The following is a 23473-nucleotide window of genomic DNA, read 5'->3' on the forward strand; positions in this document are numbered from 1 at the left end:
TATATATATATATATAAATCTAAATTATTTCTACTAGGGTATATCCTACTTATGATTTTGCCTGTCCAATTGTCGATGTTGTTGAGAATGTTACTCACACTCTGCGTACAACAGAATATCATGACAGAGATGCTCAATTTTATTGGATAATCGACGCCTTAGGACTGCGTCGTCCGTATATATGGGAATACTCGCGTTTAAATATGACTTGTACGGTATTATCGAAACGGAAGTTAACGTGGTTTGTAAACGAAGGTTTAGTCGACGGATGGAATGATCCGCGTATGCCGACTGTGAGAGGTATTCTGAGACGAGGAATGACAGTCGAAGGTTTGAAACAATTTATCATTGCGCAAGGTAGCTCTAAATCTGTAGTCTTCATGGAATGGGACAAGATATGGGCTTTCAACAAGAAAGTCATCGATCCGATTGCTGTCAGGTATTTTAAATGCTGTTAAATAAAAAAAATCCAACATATGATGTAATAGTATAGTCAGAGATATAATTTTTTCAGCATATATTTATAATTTCAGGTATACTGCACTAGATTACAAGAAATTGGTAACAATTAATATAGTAGATGCTAGGGAAGGGTGGTTGGACGTGCAAAATCACCCTAAAGATCCCTCCAAAGGTACCAAACAAGTGCGAATAAGTCCTAAAATATTGATAGAAAGAGATGACGCCGAAGTATTAGTTGTGGGACAGAATGCAACCTTCATCAATTGGGGTAATTTAATGATAGAAGAGATACACACAGACCAGTCTGGTAATATTATAGACGTGAAGGCACGGTTAAATCTGACGGACAAAAATTACAAAAAAACATTGAAGATTACATGGATAGCTGCACCATTGGACAAATATGAAGACACTCAAGAAAATAAACCACAGTCAAATCCAATAAGTTGTTACGCTGTTTACTTTGATCATATCCTGAATATACCGGTTTTGGGCAAAGATGACGATTTTAAAAACTTTGTTGCCAAGGATACAAGGGTAATATATCAAAGATTTATCTACTTACACAAATTATGTTGCAAATTATATGTTATATTTCACCAATTGTATCATGAAATTTTTATTTCTAGAAAGAGGTTAAAATGTGGGGTGAAGCAGAAATGAAACGTGTAAAGAAGGGAGAGATAATTCAGCTTCAGAGAAAGGGCTTCTTTATTTGTGATGTTCCATATGCACCTATAAGTCCTTATTCATTGCGCGAACAACCTGTTATATTGTTCCATATACCCGATGGACACACGACAACGCCTTCTATTACGCCTGTTGTATCACACAACCAAATGGTACGAAAAATATTCTCTCAAAAATAAATTTTTTCTCAATCAACTAATATCTAATTATTTACAGAACGTATAGTTTATAAACATAAAAAAAAGATATAATTCTTTTGCAGCTATAAGATATCATTTATAATCATATTTGATGCAATGTTACTCCCAGAGTAGCTTAGTATTAAACTTATTAAAATTAAGTAAATATATTTTTTCATTTTAAAGAAATTTAGTTGTAAAAAACAAAGCATAAACGCGAATAAAATTAAAATTAAATTAAAAATTGTTTTAGAGAGATAATATACAACGCAAGAGAGCGAATGAAACAACTGTGGAAAATGAGAAAGCTAAATTTAGAAAATTAGGTCCGAATTCTGACGAAAAAAAATTTACTGAAGGAGTAAATTTACCACTACAACAAAACTTAAAAGACTGTGAGCAAGGCGTCAATAAGACGGAGAGCCTTTTATTTGATACAATACAGTACCAAGAGAACAAAATGAGACAGCTAAAGAGCGCTTATAAAGAAATAACTGGACAAGATTGGGAGTTAATTCAAATCACAGATACTGATATTGTTAGTGATGCAAAAAGCAAAGTAATATTAGAACAACTAAATAAACAAATCATTACAATGCAAAACCTAATGAATTCAAAAGTCGACAAGAGCATTATCGACCAGGAAATGAAAGCTCTCCTAAGCTTGACAAACGACTGTCAAAATGCCATTGATCGGGAAGGAAAACAAACTGAAATTACAGCTGGCGATCCTGTTAGTAATACAAAGACGAAGAAAATTTCAAAAACAAAAGAAATGTCTAAAAAAATGCAGGATCACTTGCGAGTTTTAGAAAACATTATTGATCGAGAAACAAAAAACCTTTCAAATTTGAAAGAAGAATATAAAATGGTGACTGGTCACGATTGGAAATCATCTCAAAGAGAGAAAGAGAAGGAGAATGCAGCTACCAATATTGTTACTAATAATGTAACAAGTAAAGGAAAAGAGATAGAAATATCTGAACAAATAAAGAAGCAAGGCGATAAAGTGCGAAATTTAAAGGGCTCGAAAGCCGACAAGAGCATCATCGATCGAGAAGTGAAAATTTTGTTGAGCTTAAAAATCGATTATAAAAATGCAACTGGTCAAGATTGGAAACCATCTCAAATTACTACAGCTGCTAGTAGTGATACAGCGAGCAAGGAAACTTTTAAAGAGGTAGAAATATCTGAAGAAATAAAAAAGCAAGGCGATAAAGTGCGAAGTTTAAAGAGCTCGAAAGCCGACAAGAGCATCATCGATCGAGAAGTGAAAATTCTGTTGAGCTTAAAAACCGATTATAAAAATGCAACTGGTCAAGATTGGAAACCATCTCAAATTATTACAGCTGCTAGTAGTGATACAGCGAGCAAGGAAACTTTCAAAGAGGTAGAAATATCTGAAGAAATAAAAAAGCAAGGCGATAAAGTGCGAAATTTAAAGAGCTCGAAAGCCGACAAGAGCATCATCGATCGAGAAGGGAAAATTCTGTTAAGCTTAAAAACCGATTATAAAAATGCAACTGGTCAAGATTGGAAACCATCTCAAATTACTACAGCTGCTAGTAGTGATACAGCGAGCAAGGAAACTTTTAAAGAGGCAGAAATATCTGAAGAAATAAAAAAGCAAGGCGATAAAGTGCGCAGTTTAAAGAGCTCGAAAGCCGACAAGAGCATCATCGATCGAGAAGTGAAAATTCTGTTGAGCTTGAAAAACGATTATAAAAATGCAACTGGTCAAGAGTGGAAACCATCTCAAATTACTACAGCTGGTAGTAGTGATACAGCGAGCAAGGAAACTTTTAAAGAGGTAAGTAGAAATATCTGAAGAAATAAAAAAGCAAGGCGATAAAGTGCGAAATTTAAAGAACTCGAAAGCCGACAAGAGCATCATCGATCGAGAAATTAAAATTTTTTTGAGCTTGAAAAGTGATTATAAAAATGTGTAGGCTTTTTTACAGTGAATATGTAAAATATAAACTCTGTTCATATTTCCAAATCGTTGGTACTCAAAATAATACGTTTATTAAAAAAAAAAGACACTTGACTCAATAATTCAATAACAGAATATACTCGACCTCGCTATCGCTTTATAATTCGCACAACTGCTTCGCTTTCGCTCTCTACTCCTTCTGCCGTTTTCACTAACTCCTCCTACTCTTTAATCCCTGTTTTCGATGCCAGCGCGGCTCTAGTTAAATATCTCAATTATCGGAAACCTGTCCAACTTATCGGCATTTATTATCTTTTCTTTCATAGGCGCGTACAAATGCAACTGGTCAAGAGTTGAAGTCTGTCTCGAATTTGGAAGTAGCATCGAAAAAGAAAGAGGAGGACGCTTCTAAATCTGGAAAAATGTTGCAGAAAGAAAATGCGAAAAGCGTGACCAATAAGGATATAGATGCAGGTAAAACGGGCACGAGATTAGGATTGGAAGCGAAGAAGGAAGAAAATTTTTTCGACTGGTACTCGCAAGTTATCACAAAAAGTGGTATGATTGAATATTATGACGTATCCGGATGTTACATTCTTCGTCCGTGGACTTTTGCAATTTGGAAGGTAATAAAAGAGTACATCGACAAAGAGATAACGGCGCTCGGTGTTCAAGAATGCTACTTCCCGATCTTCGTTACTCGTGGCGTGTTAGAGAAAGAGAAGACGCATATAGCGGATTTCGCGCCGGAAGTCGCATGGGTGACAAAATGCGGCGAATCGGATTTGGCAGAGCCTATAGCTATACGACCGACTTCGGAAACTGTCATGTATCCAGCTTACGCCAAATGGCTGAGATCGGACACCGAGTTACCGCTCAAGCTCAATCAATGGAATAACGTTGTGGTACGACCATTATCATTATTGATACAATATCTTATTCTAGATGATTTTGTATTCCAATTGTTTTATTTTCACATTTACAGAGATGGGAATTTAAAGATCCCAAACCTTTCTTACGCACCAGAGAATTTTTGTGGCAAGAGGGTCATACCGTATTTGCTACAAAGGCAGAAGCGGAGGAGGAAGTATTGATTATCTTAGACATATATGCCAAAGTTTACGAGGATTTATTAGCCGTCCCTGTTATTAAAGGCCGCAAAACTGAAAAGGAGAAATTTGCGGGAGGCGATTACACGACTACCGTCGAGGCATTTATTTCGACCAGCGGTCGTGCGATACAGGGAGCAACGAGTCACCATCTGGGGCAAAACTTTTCCAAGATGTTTAACATTCAAATGGAAGGTATCGCGGAAGGAGACGAAAAGACATTTGTCTATCAGAATTCTTGGGGTTTAACTACACGGACAATCGGAGTCATGATAATGGTTGGTAAAATTATTATTGTTATATTACACATGTGTAAATATATGTAAATTACACATTTACTCTTTGTATATTGTTCTGTCTGCCTATATGTGTAACGCGAATATATTTATGCTTTATATTTATTTACAGGTACACGGAGACGATAAAGGTTTAGTGTTACCACCGTGTGTAGCATCTATACAAGGTATTGTTATTCCTTGTGGCATAACTGCAAATATGCCTATGATAAAGAGAGAGTTACTTCAAGGCGAATGCGTCAAGTTAGTCGATGAATTAAGTAAAGACGGCAAATTTAGAGTGAAAGGTGATTTTAGAAATAATCGAACGCCCGGATGGAAGTTCAACCACTGGGAGCTAAAAGGCGTACCAGTGAGAATCGAATTAGGCCCGAAAGATATGGAGAAGAATCAAGTAACATTCGTACGAAGGGATAACTTACAAAGAACAACTGTCAAGAGAGACATGGTAGCTACATCATTAGATTGCTTGTTAAAAGATATACAAGCACAGTTGTTGTCGAGGTAAATATCGCTGAAAATTGTTTTATACAATAATGCACTTGTTATAATAGTTTGGTTGATAACTTACGGTTTTTTAAGTGAGAAAATTGGCAAATAAGAGTCAAGGCGCGGGTATCGCGAATTTTTTATTGTTAAATTTTTGTAATAAATGTGTATTAAAAATATACATTAAAAATGTAAATTTCGGACGTTTTTTGGTCCATCTTCAGCATAGATATAAATATATAAAGATTACATTGGTATTTTAAAACTTGACATACACAATATTTGTTGTTGCAGTTAAATTTTAAATTAAAATCAATAATCAGAAAGGAAACTGATTTTCTTTCTGATTATTGATAAAACAAAAAGTTCGCGCACCAATATCCGCACCTTGACTCTTATTTGCCAGTTTTCCCACTTAATTATTAGTACTTTGAAGCTATTGGTGTTATTATTGAATTTATAGTTTTTATTTACTATTTCATAGAGCTAGAGAGAATCTCATTGCGCATATCAAGCAAGTGGAAAATTGGAGCGATTTCTGTACCGAGCTCAATAAAAAGAATTTATTATTATCACCTTTTTGCGGCGAGCCGACGTGTGAAGATAACATTAAAGCGGATAGCGCGAGGTAATATTATTTTATATGTAAAAAAAAAAAATCATTTTTTTATGTGCGTTTTTACAAATTATTCCAAAATTATTTTAAATGCCACACATTGATTATTGATCATTTATTAATATATCGCAAATTTTTTTTTGTTGATAATTTAAAGTATAGAATATTAATGTCTGTACAGTTATATATTATATGTATGTAATATATATAATATATATTATATTATTATATATATATTATGTATAATATTAATATAGAATATTAATATTTTTTTTAACCAACCTTTTCCTTTTTTACTCATTTTTTAAATATTTGGTTCAAACAATCATGAATAATTACAGAGAGGATAGCGGTGATGAACTTGGAGCATTATCAATGGGCGCCAAAAGTCTTTGTATACCATTTGAACAGCCAAAATTGACAAAACCACTAGATGAGCTAAAATGTATTCATCATAGTTGCAAAAACAAAGCAAAGTTTTATACACTTTTCGGGCGTAGCTACTAATACATAGATAAAAGTGATGTTTGTTTATGGTATATTATAATTTATAATTTATATACAATAAGCTTTGTTGGAATGGACTTTCTGATGTGAGTAAAATATGGAATTTATTATATAATTCAAAATTGTGTCATTCTAGATACATTTTTCGTCAATTTATAGAATTATGAATTAAAATATTTTTGTATAATGCATGCAAATTTTTTTTTTAATCAATAATACACATGTATGCATATACCTCTATTTTTAATATTTTGTTATCCAGTGCTTTTCTCTCAACTCATCCATTTTCTTTTTCTTATTTCTTATTTACCTCCTTATTTACCATTCTTTTATGTGGAATATAAATATAGAATCACAATTAATTAATGGGCAATTAGAAATTAAAACTAAGGATAAATTTATCAAACCTTCTAGATTTTTTAAAAAACATTCATAATTTTTAAAAGTGAATTTATAGTGTAGATATTACGTAAAGGAATATATGGTATAATCAAACAAAATTATAAAACTGCAGATAATGTGTATATAATACGCGATAAAATTATTTACTATTATTTATTATTAATAATTTAATTATTAGTAGTAAGAAAAACAGCTGATAAAAACACTCAATGTATTCCTATTCTGTAACGAGAAAGAGAGAAGCAATCAGGGATAATCGATGGTAATATTATCCAGAAGTTGGTTCGCACAGCGAGAGAAGCTATCCAAAATTGCATAGAATCGATCTCGCGTGTATGCGCGTCGATTGTTTTCATTGTTCCAAGTATAATGGCTGCGCTCGAATGAAACGCGGATCTCTACCTTCCTCTCGTCGCATACCAAGCGCAAGCTGGTCCCGGGCTTGTCCAAAATTCTAGTGCTCGCACAACCGCCTCTCTCTCTCTCTCTCTTTCTCAAATGACCGAACAGATCCGCTTTGTTGTCGGACGCATCGATGTAGCAGCGAGATACGTCGAGGTGCTCGGTGTCGCTTCAGGACAGAAATCGTGTCAACGAAACCTGCTAGTGCCAGCAGCCGAAGAATAGCGTGCGAAGAAACGAGACTAGAGCGTATCAAGAAATTCTCTTGGTGAATTTTAGTGAAGCGTCTCCCGTGGATATATACGCACACAACACGCAGGAAGACTGCTCAATCAACTGCCCGTCCTCGAGAGGGGGGTCAGTGATGAAGGGTCGATGAAGAATCACTTGGCATGGCCACGCGACTCGGCACCCGAAACTCGGAGGTGAACGCTCTCGAGCAGCGGGGCTATCTCATCGGCAAAAAAATCGGACAGGTTGTTTATTCTTCTCTATATTCGTCTGTTTGTTTAATTTAACTTTGCGCGCTTTCTCCCGTCTACTTCCGCAGCAATACTATTTCTAATTTCTCGTTTTTTAAGGCAAAGACATTTTCAATTTAAATGAAGTCTTTAACTTTTTGCTGTTTGAGAAATTATTATGTATCGTTTAACACATTCCTTATATCAATCGGTCGATTGTCAAAATCAGTTTATGTTACGACTAAAAATCAATTTCTTACGCGTCATAAGAATTAAAAACATTTTTAGGGTTGTTATGCGACCGTCCACTTGGCAGAGTATATCGATGGAACAAATTCCAAGAAGATGCGTCTGGCCTGTAAGATCTTTGACAAGGAGAAGGCGCCGCACGATTTCTTGGACAAGTTCTTTCCCCGCGAACTCGAGATTTTAACAAAGATAGAAAATCCGCATATTATTCAAGTAAAACACAACAGGAAAATGCGCTTTAATTCACTTTTTCTGTCTGATTGACAAAGAAGGAATAATGGTTTCCGGCGGAAACGCTTACACTTTATTAATTTTTTTTCCTTTCAAAATCGACTAACGAAAAAATCGAAATTCGTTTATTCAGCAAATAACTTTTGAATATGCAGCGCCATTTTCCATATTTGCGTTACTTTACAGTGACATATTAACAAAATCTCTAAATATTGTCATGTGATCAAAATCAAATTTTAATTTCTCTACGCAACATAATTAATTTAAAATTTCATTACAATGATAAATCTAATTTCATAACTAATTCCTTTTTTCTAGAATCTTCATTGAAAAATCATAATAAAATTGTGTTTAAAAATTATGTATCGTTTAACACATTCCTTATATCAATCGGTCGATTGTCAAAATCAGTTTATGTGTTACGACTAAAAATCAATTTCTTACGCGTTATAAGAATTAAAAACATTTTTAGGGTTGTTATGCGACCGTCCACTTGGCAGAGTATATCGATGGAACAAATTCCAAGAAGATGCGTCTGGCCTGTAAGATCTTTGACAAGGAGAAGGCGCCGCACGATTTCTTGGACAAGTTCTTTCCCCGCGAACTCGAGATTTTAACAAAGATAGAAAATCCGCATATTATTCAAGTAAAACACAACAGGAAAATGCGCTTTAATTCACTTTTTCTGTCTGATTGACAAAGAAGGAATAATGGTTTCCGGCGGAAACGCTTACACTTTATTAATTTTTTTTCCTTTCAAAATCGACTAACGAAAAAATCGAAATTCGTTTATTCAGCAAATAACTTTTGAATATGCAGCGCCATTTTCCATATTTGCGTTACTTTACAGTGACATATTAACAAAATCTCTAAATATTGTCATGTGATCAAAATCAAATTTTAATTTCTCTACGCAACATAATTAATTTAAAATTTCATTACAATGATAAATCTAATTTCATAACTAATTCCTTTTTTCTAGAATCTTTATTGAAAAATCATAATAAAATTGTGTTTATACAGTGACATATTAACAAAATCTCTAAATATTGTCATGTGATCAAAATCAATTTTTATAATTTCTCTACGCAACATAATTAATTTAAAATTTCATTACAATGATAAATCTAATTTCATAACTAATTCCTTTTTTCTAGAATCTTCATTGAAAAATCATAATAAAATTGTGTTTAAAAAGAAATCTTAACACTCAGCAACGAAAAGTGTTTTGTGCATATTTTGATCATGTTTTGCCCAATTTTGCTTAATATATCAGCAGCCTATATTGAATCGCGTACTGAATCTGGTCGGACGCAGGTGCACAGTATCCTGCAACGTGGCCCGCGCGTCTTTATCTTCATGCGCTATGCCGATAATGGCGATCTGCTGGATTTTGTGACAAACAACGGCGTAGTGCCGGAACAACAATCGCGGCTATGGTTTCGTCAAATGGCATCCGGCTTGCACTATCTACACAGCAAGAACATCGCCCATCGTGACCTCAAGTGCGAGAACATATTACTCTCGCGCAAGTTCAATGTGAAACTGGCAGACTTCGGTTTTGCCAGGTTCTGCGTGAACCCCGAGGGCAGGCGAGTCCTCAGCCACACTTACTGTGGCTCGGCTGCATACGCCGCGCCGGAGATCGTCGCCGGCACCCCGTATAATCCGAAATTGGCGGACGTATGGTCGCTTGGTATCATCCTTTTCATCATGCTCAATGCCAGAATGCCGTTCGACGATGCGAATCTACGGAAACTTCTCAAGGATCAAATGTCACGCAACTGGGTGTTCAGATCGCGCGTCCGCGATACCGTGTCCATGTTGGCCAAAAGCATTGTCCGGCAGATCCTCGAGCCAGACATCACCCTCAGGCTGACTCTCGAGAGAGTGTTAGGTCATGAGTGGATGAGAGCGAGGAAGGAGAGAACGAGCTCACTCGCCGGAAGGCTTGTCCATTCAGCGCCGCCAAGTCATACTCCGGTTATAATAACATTATTTTCGTTATAATACTTGAAGCTCTCTATAATTATGTTAGATTGTGACATCAGAAGTGAGAGAATCATGTGAATTTTTTTCCTGCGTTATACGTCGAAGTAAATTAGTTTTTTCAATCGCGACCGATAGTGCAAATGGCTAAAAAATTCAATCTATATATGTTTTAATTTTTAACAAAATTGATATATCTTGTACAATATTTTCTAATTATAATTTACAAAACCGAAGAACTCATCTTGGGCACATTCATAAATCTCTATTCTATCTAATACGAGCTACAAAATATAAAAAAAAAACATTTTATTATATCTAATATGAGAAAAATTAAGTAGTTCGACATTTAATCGATAAAAAATCTTATTTGATCGATATATCGAAAGATAAATCTCGCAGAAATCGCCCTATCGTATAAAACTTTTATCATATAGAATCCGAGAAAAAATAATTATATATATTTTAAATTCTATATAAGAATTATTTTAAATGAGCATAACGATTTGTCGCCTATATAATTAGATGTGCGGAGGTGGTAACCTGAGCGGATCAGGTGCAAGAACCGGGAATATACCTGTCACAGCGAGGGCACTCTCTTTAAGGAAAGATTCGAAAAATCAGCCGTCCTCAAAGACGATAAATATCTCAGGAAAAAATCCGCAACTGTCTATTACTGTTGGATAAGTCAAAGATCTGTGAACATTTCAAGATACACAATTAGAAAAACAGAAGATTATACAAGCTAATAATTTCTCAAATTCAAACATTTTTGAAGATATTTACACTAGTCTTTATACTAGTATTTTTTCAATTTCTTATTGCTTACAGTCAATGCGTATGTGCAAACTTACACGGATGTTGATAATGTATTGTATTACTTAATAAAAAAACAAAATCCATAATTTTGTAATTTGACATAAATTTTTATCCAAAAATGTATGAGGAAAATTTAATTGATTAACGACATGCAATAAATGTTATTATATAATTCATTTACTATTTAAATATCTATAAATTGCAGCAAAATGAACCCTAAACTGTTTATTGTATATAATTGTTGTATATTTTACAGCATGATGGAGAATAAAAATTGAAAAATCTGCCAAATGTATTAATAATAATATTTATTATACAGTTACTGTCTATTAATATACAAAACTATAATCTTTTTTTTTGTTACATGTACATATATAACGCAGTACCTCTTATAGATGTAATGTATATAACGACGTAAAATATACTTTTCTATACCTAATTTACATTACAATAACAAATAATTTATACACACGATTTCTTGCGTTATAAAGTCGAATTCGTATTCGATGTAGCACCTTGTGACACTAAAGAGGACATAAACACACACATTATAAGAGAGAAAGGATTATAATCACTCATTTAAATGTTATGCAGTATAAAGGAACCTACTATTGAAAACAATTTTTTGATTAAATAAAAATCGATACATTTCTTTGTTATGTAGAGCATTATCCTAATACACTATGATGTTTCGCAGGTTTTCTCATTTATGCGTGTTCGACATATTCGTTTATTAGTTCATCTAGTATTATTCCTTCTCAATGGCAGATTTTTCATGAGTAGAAAAAGTTTTGTATAAAAGTATAATTTGTCTTTGTAAAAAATAGAGTTTTGCAGACGTCTATTTATAAAACCATTAGAAATATATGTAGAAAACGGATTCTCTTTTTTTTTTCATGGAAAGGAGGCTCTGATTTCAATGATTGTTAATATGTGTTGGTACTTTATAAAATTAAAGTGCTCTGGTCAAGGGGTAGTAAATAAATCTTCAAGTAGCCTCCTGTCAAATAAAAATAACTATAATCGTTAAAACTCTCGCTAAAACGTAGAGGGGATATAATATTCTATTTACAGCATACAGCGTTAAAATATGTGATATATAACTACGATCAGATTTAAATATTTTTACAAATGTCAACCAGCGTGCAGACGTTGAACAGAACGTGACGTATGTTGATAAACCAGCAAAATGTATTTTATCATCGTTTTTAGAATATGTTAGAACTTATTACAATTTCTTTCTTTTTTTTTTTCATATACATTTTTAGATTAAACCCATCCACCGGTCAACTTGTGGAACATCTCCTCATTCAACGTCTGATTCGCTTCCTTCGAGCGCATCGACAAGAATATGTAGCCTCCTATAAATTCGTGAACGACTTTGCAGTCTGCCGACTGGCATTCGAAAATTATATTCTCTTCCTCGAATTGTACCATCATGTGTTTTACTTCCCAGTTAACATTCCACGCCTGTGAAACATAAATCATAAATAATCATGCATTTTCTCTCAGATGCCCTTAAATTGTATTTCCTTTGAATAACGGACTTTTTTGTGTCAATTTTGAATAATTTTCTGATTTTTAGCGAAAACATTAAGAAAAGTGATTATTTATCATATAACATTCCATTCAACATATCTTTACCAAAAAGCAACATCTACTACAACATCTAACTTAAACAATATGATTTGTAAATCTATATAAGGGACATTCATGTCATACGAATACACGAAAGTGGATACGAATTGTGGAGAGTGGAGAGCGATACGAACAATATAGATACAATATAAATACGTAGAATGCAAAAATATATATATGTAAGTACATACCTTCATAGTATTATACCTCCAAGTCTTCAGATGATCGCCACTATGAAGCTCCATTCGCATTAGTCTGTTATTGGCAATACCCAGTAATTCGTCTTTGTTCTTGCCGGTAAATCGCACGACAAAAAGCGAAATACCGTATTCCGGAAGGGATTGCCAGGCCTTAATGTAATTCAGCTTTGCTTCGATAAGAGATAAGTCTTTAACGTTTGCGTGCGCTTCCAAGATTCTTTGAACCAACTGTGAAAGAAAAGTTAATGTAACTTGTCGATCTCTTGTTCACATAGATTTGAACGCGCAAGTGTTTTATTACCTTTCCTTTGAATTTCTTCGCAAATCGAGATGCGACGTAGTCCTCTGGTATGATATCCAAAGAATTCGGATTGATGGCCGGTGCGGGTGCAGGCCTTTGCAGTTGCAGAAAAGCTGTGATACTGTTGACCTCGCTTTCGTAGGACGCGTCGGCGAGAGTACGTCCCTTGGCCGCTAATCTGCACGCAGCCATCCATTTTGCGTATTGATGCTCCTGGAATAAATAAAAAATGTAAGAATCGTCGAGTTTTTAAGTATGTGAACGTGAATCCGAAACATCAATTACAATATTTGCGTCTCTAGTTATTCATAAGAACTTTTTTATTCGTCGTATATATTGATGCATATAGATGCGAAATTTAGCATTAATATATAATACATTTAGAAATGATTAAATCAATAATGTCGCAACTTGACGAAATGATATATGAGTTAATCCGCTTACGTTATCGCATCTGATCCACATCTCGGTCATGCCTTCAGCGCTGGGCACCTCCAATCTGATACCGTAGCGTCCTTGCGACAAATGTACATCCGGCGTGACCTCGCAACCACGCAAATTGATCACGTAAATCGGTGACTCTGAACCGTTCGCCTCCTCTCTACTCTTGTAGAGTCTTAACTGAAGATCACGGCACGTGAACCAATAACGTTTGAAAGCCTTTAGCGTAAAACGCTTTGGCTTGAAGAAACGCAGCTCGTCGCAGAGCTCGGGCACCTGCGTGATGTCACTGGGCCCCTTGCTGATATTGCTGCCCTCCAGAGTCACTTGCAGATCCGTTAGAGCCGCGTCAATGTCATCTTCGACGGGTGAGGTCCCCCCGTTGCTATCGTACGTGGGCTGCGGTACGCTCGCCTGAAGATTCACTTGTACCTGCAACCGTCAGAGCGAAAAGTTGTAGGTGATACGATTGAGAGATTGTAGATTTTTTTTCCCTTTCAATGCTCGCCACAAGCATGTAGGTGTATAAGATATACAAGATATATTTTGTGGGTCGAGGCAAAAGATGACTGCATCTTGGTCATGTTGTCGCGTGACGACATTACGGCGGAACACCGGCTGGCAAAGCAGTTGGCTTAAAGACGGAGCTATTTGCATGCGTTATGCATCGCGTGGGGTTCTTCTCTCGGAACGATGGGAATAAATATATCGAGAGCAGGCGAGAGTAAAAACACACATAAACAGTTTGTCGTAGGATTGTAAAAGTGAAATAAAAATAAAAAACAATGGCTAACACAACTAACGAATAATTAAAATAACAAATAAGAAATAAAATTTTATTCGAATAACTAGATAAATATTCATCTTGGAGTTGTACTAATTTTTTTGCTAACTATATATATAATCATTTATTTGCAAATACCTGAAGTGCTGCAAACATTAGCATTTCTTCCTCGGTGCAATCAATCTCCTCTGCGAGCAATTGCCACTTGGCTTGCTCGTAAATCATGTTGATGCGGACCGCGTCGGTTTTTGGATTCAGGTCATAGAAGGAGTAGAATTTAAACTTTAGCCTAAGCGTGTCAAATTCGCGGATACCCTGCTCCATAATCGATAGAGAGGAATCCAGCCAGGCGACGTTCATTCTTGCCCTTTCGATCAGACTTTTTGGCCTAATCAATTTTGTTCGCGTTTCTAGCGAAATCGACGTTGGACTCTGCGCCAAGGACTCCGACAATCCGCCGTTTAATGCCTCGAGACTCATAGTGCTGTTATTGGCGTTGAAGGAGCCGGTGCTACCGAAACCGGAAGAGTTATTGTTCCTCTTCCATGTTCCGGTATGCTGGGAATTTATAAATGTAAAATCCATATTATTATAATGTTGCGAAAATAATCGCAATGCGACAAAGTCAAGCAATTGTGGACCAAAATCTGCATGACGATACGTGCGTTTTCTCTATCAACTCTTTTTATGACATATCGACAACTATAAATAGCTGCAATGATAGTTCTTTCCAACAAAAGTTAAGTTCAAGTTGAGAGAGAAAAATTGACGCGAAATAAAATAAATGTTTAGCAACGATTTGAAAATATAATAATTGAATTTATTATAATTGTGAATGATACATTCAAACAAAACGAACATTTTTAAAATATTTGCGTTATATAAATATTTATCTGGAATAAAACTTTTCTCGTCCAGTTATGTCTATACATATATAAGTAAACCCCTACCGTGACAGGAGAGCTGATCGGTGTGCTGTGATTTCTATTGTTGGGTGTGACTGGCGCGCACATGAATGGACTCGATTGATCTAAGCTTCCCGTAGATCCTCTGGGACTCTGGCTAACTGGAATGAAGGTATTCGTGTCGGCCGGTACGTTCCAGTGACCGTTCTTTTGATTCTCGATCTTCTTCTTGGCTGGCAAGTCCTTTAGATTGTATTTCAGGTGATTCGGTTCGAGCGGCTTGCAGAACGAAAGCTCCTCTGGGTGTCTAATGCCTGCGGCAACATTCGCGCAATAATCTGCGTGTTAATTTCGCATTTAATCTAGATAGATTAAAGAGATGCATATTGTTGTTTTGCTTCTAAACGAAAGGCAAATTAACATGATGCACGCAGTCATGGCATTCATTTTCCGGTACATATGTGTATTCTTATAAAGGAATCGAGTAATTGATGGACAAAGATCGCGTGCAACAGCATACTTTGCGTATTAGCGTCTATTTATGAATATGATACACGCTGATCTCATATCGTTGATGTCTATTAAATAGAATCACCGTACCGATAAAAGTGTAAAAATGATAGAATTCGATAGGCGAATAATTAGGTAATTCTCATCCAGTTTTAACAGTTATATCAATTTTAGATTTTATTTAGTTCTTCTTTTTTTTTTCATTGCTTCGCGTGCGATTCCAATTCTTAAATTGTCGAAAATATTAGTAAAGATTTTCTTTTTTCTCACCTATTTTAAATCTTTCCACTTTTTAACAATAAGATATAATTTAACAATAAGATTAAATTAATGTTAAAAAATGTAAAAACAATAGATTCATCAATTTCGTCAAGTTAAATTTCGTCGTTGATTATTTTCTGTTTCAGATGACATTGTAATGCGTATAATTCTGAGAATTACTTTTAGGTCATTATAAAACAAGATAAGCTCGTATATATCTCTTTTAGCATTTTTTTCTAATCAAAAGTCAGCTTTATCATCTCGACCGAATTATCGCGTTAACCCACTTCCTTGATTAAAAAGCTAGCTTGGAGTTTGTTGCGGTGGTGAATTGACAGCCACAATGGCTTGTGACGCAACCTTCGCGTGACTGCAAATTCATCATTTCTATTTCTCATATTATCATGCATAATATTTCTGCTGATACAGTTATACGCTTTAGAGAAGAATTATGATAGACTTGTTTATATGCAAAATACTATTGCAATTTATTTATTATGTACATGCGTATCGCTTATATAAAATAATATAATACAAATGTATATAATGTACTAATGAATAAAATTAATTTATTGTAATAAAATAAACGAAAAAACTTAATAAAATTTGAAAAATTTTCTCAAAATCTGTCTTGCTAAATCACCTTGTTATCAAAAACATGAAATAATGCAAAATTATTCTCTCATTGTCAGATAATTATAGGAGTAGCCATAGGCGGCAGTTGCAAAATGTATTGCACGATATTATTTTGAAGTATATAGAGTATTTTAAGTATACAAAATACAAAAAGTACGACACTTCCAAAAACACATTTTCTTTAAACTGCAGATTTTTTTATCATTCCAAGTCCATTTGTTCTTATTAAAAAATAAAAAGAGCGCAGTGTATACATATAAGTGAAATTTGTCCCGTCAGATATTTATACTTTCTTATCAAATCTTCGCGTATCAATTAAAAAAAAATATTTATTTCCCGCAATTGACGTTAGCACGAAGGCACGCGATCGGAATGAGACTGACGTCACGCTTGTTTCTACAATATATTACTCTCCTTAAATAGTATTAATAGATTTGCGACTCACCGAGTTCCTTGCACAAATTAATGACCGCGTTGAACGTCTTGACTGAAAAATCGACTCGGCAATCGAGGCAGCGCATATCCGGCAATTGCACCCTTAGGGTTTTATGCATCGGCGTGAAATGCAGCGATGCATCCGCTGCTACGCCGTACTGATCCAGCGTGCTGCGCGTTCTGGTCAGCCAATGATTTCGTTGTGGCCACCAAAGTGCGTGATCCGACCAGTCCATAGCGATATCTGCGAAACGAAAGAAATGCATGAAAATTCAAACGAGGAAAAGATGAATCGGTGAGGTAAGCATTGTTTTTGGAATATTCTTCTTACTTTAAAGTTTATATTTAATCTTTTCCAGACATGAATAGTATATTATACGCGATAAAAGTGTTCGTATTCTCTCCTTAATTGTTGACTCGAAACGGTCGAGAGAGATATACGGTCTTTTTAGAAATAATTTGATGGAAATGTATATTATATAAGCTTTATTGAAAAATACGATGTAACGAAGAAATTTGAATATCGAAGAATTTGGTAACGCGCGCCAAAGTTTATCGGTTGAAAGAATGTCTAAAGTAGACAATATACAAGATGTTCATGTACATAGATCCCGAGCAAATATACTTAAGGGCATGGCAGTGGACAAGGTCGGATGCGGAAGACGAGAAGGGTGTCGGATAACTCGAGGGTCTCGTCCCTTGAAACCGCAGGGACCGCTCGCACCGGGAACAAGACATCCGACGATGGAACGTGAAGCAAACAAGCGTTTACACTTGGACGAAAAGTCAATTTTCACAGCTGTTCGCATAGTACCCCATATTTCCTATACGCTCCATTTAATGACTTTGGGGTACCGAAAATCCGTGCAGGTTCCCGAGGGGAAGGTTTAAAACTTTTATTAAGCTGCACACATGGAATTGTGATTGCGAGCAAATACGGTATAAAATAGTACAGAGAAAACTGTTGAATATACGAATGAGGGGAAATATACGTAAATACATACATACATACATATATATATATATATATATATATATATATAACACCATAATTATTGAAAAATTATTCGCTTAATGAGAAAAGGAAAACTTAATTAAAATCTGAATGCGGATATAGATACGTCATAAATAATTTAAGATCTAAATCTTAAAATAGAGTGTTGCAAAATATTTGCATGTAATCAAGAAATAGAATACTTTTGTATCGTTAAATTGAAAAAATGGCACACTTTGCGACGTGAATCGAATCCACCGCGATCACACACAGCTGTGATCTATAAATATTTCGCGAATTTTATCACCGCATGAGACCGGCCACTCGCTTGTTAACTGCTTGTTTTCGCACGCGCGCATTCGAATAACAGCCTACGAGAATTTCCGCCTACACAACAGATGTACAAATTTATCTCTTGTGTTTTTTTTTTTTTTTATTCCTATTTCTATATGCATTTCCTTTCGCTCCACTTTTAACCGTGACAATCGCGTGCTGCGATGATCAAAGTTGCGATAAATATGCGAGATCAAAATTTTTAATTTTTTAATTTGATATTTTATTCCGGATATTCGAATGAATTTATGTTTTATTCATTATTCTCTTTATCTCTTATTGTTCATTATTCGTCTACTTTAATAAACGGTAGATCCATCGATCTTTAGAGTACAGGACCGGAAGCAAACGGTATGTCAATTGGTTCGACAGGAAAGTGTTCGTCGCATAACAATAACGTGCCGATGTACAAACATCGTGGTACCGGTGAGAACCACGTCTTTTCTTGGTCTACTCATTTTGTAATCCGTATTTTCTCAGTCTCAGAAATACATTGTCGAAATAGTGATAAAATAAAAACGACGATAGAAATAATGCCGAATCAAGATATTTATAACAATGAAAAGTGCAAGTAAACAATCCATTAAATTAAACGGAATAAATAATAATATATATAGTGAAATCATACAAAAATATTGTTTCAATTATGGTTTCAATTGGTTTAAGTTGACATTATACATATTTTTTTTTTACAATGTGATGGCTAATTTCTTCATATTTTATTCAAATATCTACTTTTGTTACTCCAGAAAAATTATTATTTTTCGGCAACTAAGAGCACGTTTAATATGATATATATCCCTATTGATAAGAAACCCTCACATAACATCTTTCTGAAAAAAAATATCAATCCATAAATAAGACAGAACAATAACTTTATGACTTGCTGTACTATTACGTTCGTTTTTATCATCGAGACAAATAAAACAAAACTAGATTTATGATTGGTAGATTTGGCACCATGCTCGAGCCAAGCGACAAGTTATATACGGAATGCTCCGTCTCATTCTTTTCAACCAAAAATTGTTTAATCGATTTACGATTTTAAGTTCTTTTTCTCCGCAAATAAAATCGATGGAGTAGTATATTTTCACAGTTTCTTTTAATTTTAAATGTGTGTTCAATGGTCTTAGTAAATAAGCTATAGATTTTTGAATTTTCAATTTCTTCTTATTGTTACAAGTCTTATCAGTGCCTTGATATGGAATAAAGAATAAAGAATATTCTGTTGAATTCAATTCATAATACTGTTTTAAATTCGTCTTATATTTTTACATTATACTTATTTTTCTCTCTCTTTTAATTTCACATATTTTTATATTGTAAGATTCCGAATGGAATCAAGATGAGCGAACAAAAAAATAAAGTGGTAAGGGGCGTGTATGGCTCAGGAGACAGATAACTTCACTTCTGCTCCTATGGTAAATCAGCTGTTAATGGGATCTCGATTAAACTTGCTACAATTTTTAACGAAGCTTGTACGGAGACAGCGTGATCTTGATTAAACAGATAACGCTACTAATATCGTCTGTACGAAAAAAGTTCGGAAACTTTTGGGATAGACCGTGTATTTTATATTATAGAAGATGTAACATAATTCGTTATAAAAATTATATTTTATATGCTTTTATATAAAGAAAAATCAAAGACTTTTATGGATAAATTGAGAAATATTTACAATTTTCCTAGTTTGTTTTATGTGTCTGTCACAGGAATGAATGTAATAATAAAGTAGGGGAGTTTTAATTTAACGTAAATCAGATATTTAAAACTTGACTATTAACGATAGAATAATAATATAAATCTAGGAATATATATATTTATACATAATTTTTGTATCTTTTTTCTTTATTTTATGCTTTTTAGTTTGTCTTTCGTAGTTATTTTTAGAGAATAGGTGGAAGTGGAAAACAGAGAATTTACGAACCGATTTGTGCAATCATAGAAACACATAAAGTCAAGGCGTTGCCGAATATAGATTAAATTTTTGCAAATTAAAGTTGCTTTCAACTTGCTTTCGCAACATGTCCCGGTAGCAACGACCGCGATATTTGCGTATGACGTCTATTTATACTCCCTCTCAAGAGTATGAGGGATCCATACGCGACACTCGCCATCCGACACACGTGAAATCGGTCTCTGGCACGAAACAGAACCCGTCTGTTTTCGTTACGTCGTCGAAAAATTGTAGGGAGAACATTCTCGCGTAGGCGGTTTAACACGCCAAGTATCCAGGAGCCAATGTTTCCTAATACGATGAGAACGATTCTATTTTAACGTTCGTGTTTGCATCTAGAGAGTCCCTGTTGTGTATACGCAAGAGAATAAATTTCTTTAAACAGATTCGATAATATATAATTCCTGGATTTTGTATTTATTCTATATTTATCCTTGACTATGATTAATTACATTTAATTTCATCCTATAAATCACTTTTCGAAGCGCAAAGGACTTTAAAATTGAAACATCGATTGCGATGAAATATTCACTTTCTTCGACCAACACATGGTTGCGGAAATTTCGATGGAATTAAATTCTTGGTGACAACATTGCGAAGTTTTGTGTGACGAACATCCGTTATACGCGTAAACGGCGAAAGGCTTACGGGGCACGTGCGGCCTGTGTAAACTCCGAAGAAGCGTTTACAAACGCTGTGTGTGTGTGTGCGTATGGAGTAAGGAGGGTGAGCTTTAATAAGAGAAGCGGGACGCGCACGTGGCGGCATGTAACACCCCCTCTTTCCTCTCCAACGACAAATGTTAAGCGGAAGTCGGCGTACAAAATTATGCCACACAATAATGACTCGTAATCGTATACTATACAGTGTATAATAAGAATTATACCCATTTCTTCTATTTCTTATGCGAATTCCAGTACGGAAAACGAAGAGCTTCCACGTACACTCTCTCCACATCTCGGGCAATGAAATGTGAGATATTCAACGTTGAAAAGGGGTTGTAAGGACACGTGCTACTGAGCTTGTCAAGATTAAGGGAGACAGCACTTTCCTCAGGGATAAATCGAGCAATTGGTTTAAGCAATTAAAACAGTACAAAGTAATTAGCATAATTGAACGTTGTAACTTAAAAAAAATACTAACCCAATGTTATGTTTCTATCATCGCAAATAAATATTATCACAACTTTGAGATTATATTTGCACATTCTTCAACAACCTAACGTACCCAATATAAAGAAGCAAAAGTATAAAAAAATAAAATTAAATATATCTAATTTTCATTTATATGTATAAAACTTATATTGCTTAACGATCATTTAAATAATACACTTTATATCGAAATACGAGACATTATATGACATTCTTTTATTTTTTTTTCATTTTCTAAAAAATCCTAAACACTCGTGTTAACACATCCTAAACATCCTAATCATCCATGTTAACATAAATTGTATCGAATAAAATAAGAAGGGGCAGGAATATAAATTAAATATCTATAAATTAAATTAATACATCTATTTATTTATATATTATAATATGTCATAAAATGCTAAAGTTTGCACGATGAAATAATAACGCGTCTTTCACATCGTGATAATTATCTACAACAATATTTTAACAATTTAATGTATAATAATCAAATATCTTTCTTGTTAAAAAAAAATAAATAAAGGGTGTTGTATAAATCCGAGTCTGAGATATACCTAAACGAAAGCGACGTTGTTTAAATACCCTTCGTTATACCCGTGTTTCTCATTCCTCTTTACTTCAAAGTCCAAAGGGTTTTTCAACATTGAGCCACCCCTTTTCGATGCACAAAGGTGCGTAGATGTGTGTGGTTGCTAGAATACCGCATGTTGGCGAGGACTTACATAGTTTTCATCCCTTTGGCTGCTTGCTCGTTTAACTGCGTCGTTTTCTTTTGCGACTTTATAAAGCGACTTCAAATAGCCATAAAATCAAAGCGGCGGAAGAAATCTTTAAATTAAAAAAATAAAAAAAGAAGAAAAGCACTAGATATTAGCAATGTCGTCAAAAAAAACTTATTCCCGTAATTATCTTATTTATGTTGTTATTGAATTGTGTGCGCAGAGATAAACAAATCAAATAAAAGAACTATTTCTTTAAAAACTTTTATTTTTTGATTTATTCATAGCTACAAACTTAATCTATATCATAATTACGATTTAACCTAACCAAAAACATATCTGCAATTAAGGCTGAAAGATTATTCAATCAGTGGTATAGGCGAGAGATATGTAAATCGGCAGACCTGTTGCGCTGACTCTATTTAAATCAAATCCCCCTTGTATCGCGCTGTACAGCATAATCGGATTTTCATGATACAAGCGATTGAAGAGGGGAATACAATCGCTTTGATCGATGTCAATTACACTATTAGTGATGTAATAGTAAGAATGCGTAAACGTAGTAATGTGCATCGATTTTACCGTCCAATATAATGTATAATTCTATAATTACACATCACAATACGTTATGGATATTAATAAAATTTTATATGTACTATATACATAGACACACAGTACCTTTTAAAAAAATCTGGATTTTAAATACTTTTCTTTAAAAAAAAAAAAAAAGAAATAAAAAAAATATGATGCGTCTAATAAAATTTTCGTCACAAAAAAGCCAATTTGTCAAACAAGATATTCGTCATAAGATTCAGAAGATAGATGAAGTTTATCGCGTATGAAAAGTATGTTAATGTGAAAGGGCAAAATTTACGATGGTAAAAAACATTTGCTTTCATATGCTGGCTTAATTGCTCTAAAATAAACGCTGACTCAGGACCGACGCCTTTAATTCGGCTTAATCCATTTGTACCAACGCGATACGAAGCTCCAGATGTACCACTCGTAATTTAATACCATGCGAGACGAAAGATCAGCCGCGAAACGATCAGTTCATTTTCTCAAGAGGCATTACAAAAACATCTTACATCATTACGGCATTATATTACTAGATAATTCAATAGACTACGAAATGCGTTTTTATATTTAATTCGCTATTCAGATATAAAATTATTCATTATATTAAAATTATTTATTGTTCGTATTATTTGTTATTCTTATTATCTGTTATTCAAATTACTCGTTATTGTTTATTTACAGAATGTATACAAAATGTATAAAGAATTGGAGATTGAGTTTTAGTGCATCAAATTTAAGGAGTATACATCATAATAATAGTCACTTCTTTATTAATATCTATCAATTTGCTATTTT

The 23473-nt window shown here is 34.3% G+C and overlaps 3 protein-coding genes across 5 annotated transcripts in view; 2 read left to right on the forward strand and 1 right to left on the reverse strand.

The window, feature by feature from the left end:
• LOC115233497 (bifunctional glutamate/proline--tRNA ligase) overlaps positions 1-6478 on the forward strand; it is a 9427-nt gene extending 2949 nt beyond the window's left edge. For 2 of the 3 annotated variants that reach the window (XM_029803979.1, XM_029803981.1), the window contains exons 6-14: positions 38-439; positions 534-999; positions 1092-1304; positions 1585-3141; positions 3591-4169; positions 4250-4651; positions 4782-5173; positions 5643-5786; positions 6116-6478. In XM_029803979.1, coding sequence (XP_029659839.1) covers positions 38-439; positions 534-999; positions 1092-1304; positions 1585-3141; positions 3591-4169; positions 4250-4651; positions 4782-5173; positions 5643-5786; positions 6116-6281 — 4321 coding nt within the window. In that variant the 3' untranslated portion in view covers positions 6282-6478. The remainder of the gene's footprint in view (positions 1-37; positions 440-533; positions 1000-1091; positions 1305-1584; positions 3142-3590; positions 4170-4249; positions 4652-4781; positions 5174-5642; positions 5787-6115) is intronic. The other variant, XM_029803980.1, reaches the window with a different exon arrangement.
• A 174-nt stretch (positions 6479-6652) lies between these two features.
• LOC115233500 (testis-specific serine/threonine-protein kinase 3) lies at positions 6653-12087 on the forward strand. The gene is made up of 4 exons (XM_029803984.1): positions 6653-7561; positions 7835-8008; positions 9344-10009; positions 10541-12087. Exons 1-4 carry the CDS (start codon positions 7478-7480, stop codon positions 10700-10702), a joined length of 1086 nt encoding a protein of 361 aa, XP_029659844.1. The 5' UTR covers positions 6653-7477; the 3' UTR covers positions 10703-12087.
• LOC115233498 (unc-112-related protein) lies at positions 11669-17209 on the reverse strand. The gene is made up of 7 exons (XM_029803982.1): positions 16956-17209; positions 15149-15417; positions 14337-14756; positions 13418-13846; positions 12974-13186; positions 12664-12900; positions 11669-12304 (listed from the first exon to the last, which is right to left on the reverse strand). Exons 1-7 carry the CDS (start codon positions 17179-17181, stop codon positions 12104-12106), a joined length of 1995 nt encoding a protein of 664 aa, XP_029659842.1. The 5' UTR covers positions 17182-17209; the 3' UTR covers positions 11669-12103.
• Between the last annotated feature and the right edge of the window lie 6264 nt (positions 17210-23473).

This window comes from Formica exsecta, unplaced genomic scaffold (genome assembly GCF_003651465.1).
Source record: "Formica exsecta isolate Colony F162 unplaced genomic scaffold, ASM365146v1 scaffold175, whole genome shotgun sequence".
NCBI lineage: Eukaryota > Metazoa > Arthropoda > Insecta > Hymenoptera > Formicidae > Formica > Formica exsecta.

What these genes read in the sequence shown, in the direction of transcription:
- LOC115233500 (XM_029803984.1), top strand. Translation starts at nt 7,478, where the DNA reads ATGGCCACGCGACTCGGCACCCGAAACTCGGAGGTGAACGCTCTCGAG. An exon ending in TCGGCAAAAAAATCGGACAG is followed by an intron (nt 7,562 to 7,834) that starts GTTGTTTATTCT and finishes AAACATTTTTAG; the next exon opens with GGTTGTTATGCGACCGTCCA. An exon ending in AAAATCCGCATATTATTCAA is followed by an intron (nt 8,009 to 9,343) that starts GTAAAACACAAC and finishes GGTCGGACGCAG; the next exon opens with GTGCACAGTATCCTGCAACG.
- LOC115233498 (XM_029803982.1), bottom strand. Translation starts at nt 17,181, where the DNA reads ATGGACTGGTCGGATCACGCACTTTGGTGGCCACAACGAAATCATTGG. An exon ending in TAATTTGTGCAAGGAACTCG is followed by an intron (nt 15,418 to 16,955) that starts GTGAGTCGCAAA and finishes ATGTTGCCGCAG; the next exon opens with GCATTAGACACCCAGAGGAG. An exon ending in TAATGTTTGCAGCACTTCAG is followed by an intron (nt 13,847 to 14,336) that starts GTATTTGCAAAT and finishes TGACGGTTGCAG; the next exon opens with GTACAAGTGAATCTTCAGGC.